This window comes from Sinocyclocheilus rhinocerous, unplaced genomic scaffold (genome assembly GCF_001515625.1).
Source record: "Sinocyclocheilus rhinocerous isolate Xijiao unplaced genomic scaffold, SAMN03320098_v1.1 scaffold652, whole genome shotgun sequence".
Lineage (NCBI taxonomy): Eukaryota > Metazoa > Chordata > Actinopteri > Cypriniformes > Cyprinidae > Sinocyclocheilus > Sinocyclocheilus rhinocerous.
This window is the reverse complement of record NW_015642060.1, coordinates 87,045-89,484: the sequence shown is the minus strand read 5'-3', so window position 1 is coordinate 89,484 and position 2,440 is coordinate 87,045. Positions and strand designations below refer to the sequence as shown.

At 38.9% G+C, this 2,440-nt stretch overlaps 1 protein-coding gene across 1 annotated transcript in view; it reads left to right on the top strand.

The window, feature by feature from the left end:
- Nucleotides 1–2,440, top strand: part of LOC107755592 (ras and EF-hand domain-containing protein homolog) — a 36,490-nt gene that overhangs the window by 26,220 nt on the left and 7,830 nt on the right. The window contains exon 15 of the mRNA XM_016572482.1: nucleotides 1,872–1,986. Coding sequence (XP_016427968.1) covers nucleotides 1,872–1,986 — 115 coding nt within the window. The remainder of the gene's footprint in view (nucleotides 1–1,871; nucleotides 1,987–2,440) is intronic.

Below are 2,440 nucleotides of genomic sequence, written 5' to 3'. Positions count from 1 at the left end.
ATGTTAGGCCTATATTATAAACCTAATAAATAATTGACCTTGTTTTTTAATGGAGTCACTTATGCTCATCAAGGCTGTTTCTGTCAGGAACACTCTCGTCAAATATGATTGACAATTAGCATACAGTTTGGTTTGGCGGTATGGTTCTGTTCTGGGCAAGAACTCCCTGCCAGTCTAGCAAGTCTAGCATGGATGAGAGCAGGGAGAGCAGCAATAACCCCCCCAGGGTAAACAGAACAGAAATGTATTGTTGAATTATTCTGATTCAAAGGAGAATCAGAAGGTTGAATCCTGACTGACAGAGGAGGAGTTGGGGATGGAGGAGGGTAATTAGCTATTGAGCAATGCGAAAACTACTGATAATACTGAGGGACCTTATATATGAATGCTTAGATAGGTGTCGTATTCCCATAGGTAGATGGGGATCAGCTGAGAGTCAGCTGATGCGAGCTTGACTAACGTGACCTGCCAGAACTAACGCTACGCTAGATATTCTGTGCCTGCATGAAAGGAAATAACTCTCCAGACCAGCAGGTGGCAGAAGTCTGTATTCATCATTCAAAAAGGGAAACCGAAACTAACCGTTATTTTCTCTTTTTTTTCTTTTTTCATTTATTAAATAATTTTGAAAATGCCTATTTTGAGTGGAAGCAGAAACAGGCTGTTTTCGTCTCTTTAAATGCAAATGAGCTGCTGCTCCCCGCCCCCTTTTCTGGAATAGAGCTGTGCCTTTACAGCTCATACCTCTGATACTCTGCTAAAAAAACATCTGTTTGGTTTTGATTATCATGTCTTTAAAGCCACATCAGTTTAAACTTCTGATATAGGGTTTTCTGAATACACACAGAAGAAGTGTGAGTACTAAACTAAGCTCTCTTTCATGTCTAATTGTGCTTAAACTGTCAAATACACAGAAGTTTATGTTTAAAACACACATAAGTTACAAAAACACAGTCGGTTATGCCTGTGAAGGTAAACAGCTGGGAAAGAAATCGCTTGTTTATATTAGATCTGCGTATTAAGAGATAGCAGTGTAATATACAGTACCTATACTGCTGTCTAAGCTGTTAATATGAGTCAAACAAAAAATAAAAACTGAAAATCACTCACTGCTCTTGAATGAATCATTTCTGTAGCTCTAATAAGAATACATTTCTTATTTGAATGCTGCTTTTAAATGCTCTAGCGTGAAGATAAACATGGCGGATTGTGTCTCACTGAGGGAGGGCGGGGTCTCTGCTAATACAGCAGTGCCCGTCAACAGTCGTGGGTGGGGCTTGTAAAATGTCACATTTTACAGATTCTGATTTATGGGGATTAAAAGAAAGGAACGGGTGGATTTTTATCATTATAGGGTGGTTGTGTACACACTGCCAACACACATTTATGTTCAAACAACATGTAAAAGTGAATTTTGCATAATAGGTGCCCTTTAAATCTTCTTTCTTCCCCATTCTGATGCTCTATTTGACCGATTGTCTTGAACCATGGCTGCATGCCTAAATCCATTGAGTTTCTGCTATGATTGGCTGATTAGATATTTGCCTTTACAAGCAGTTGAACAGGTGTATCTAATAAAGTGGTTGATGAGTTCCATCATGAACCTCTAGGGGCACAGTTGTACAGTTGACAAAATGTTGACAAAACAGTGACAAAATGTCTTTGTGCTTTTAAACAGTGTCTTAAAATAATGTTCTGAACCAGTACTGCGACCTTGTAAAGTGCAAAAAAACCCTCAAGGTGCATGTGCAAGCTGAGCATATGAATTAATGAATTCACATCACATGCACTTTATGAATACCCTTGTGTGTGCGTAAAAACAAAAGTGTATTTTGGTCTAAAGGTTGACTGCGCGGGTGTCTCTTTTATAGGTTTCGGAGCATTGCTAAGTCTTACTTCAGGAGGGCCGATGGAGTTCTCCTACTCTATGACGTCACGTGTGAGAAGAGCTTTCTGAATGTGCGTGAATGGGTCGATATCATTGAGGTATTTCCTACACAAAAAGAGTCATAATTCAGTTATGCAGACTTGACCATTATCTAATCTCTCTATGAATTAAATGGGCCATTTGTACCTGGTGCTACTATACCCTTAAGACTGTCGCTCAGCTGGACAGGCCTAGTTGCTGAACAGTCTTACAGTTTTTCTCAATTGTTAACACACTATAACTGATTCGTTTGGCACAATTTTCCAAACCATTCATACAGTTCCTGAAACAAAGACACGTTTCTCAAAACTTTTAACACATTTCACCTGTTTTCACACACGCTCCAATTTGCTCCGTGTTTTCAGCTAAACTCTACACAAGAACGGCATCATTTTGCACAGGTTTAACCATGTTCTCATTTAGAAAACACAAACACACAATATAACTACCTCAAGAATCACAAAATAAACTCAAACAGCACACATTTATCCATGTGTGAACATTACAGTTTTT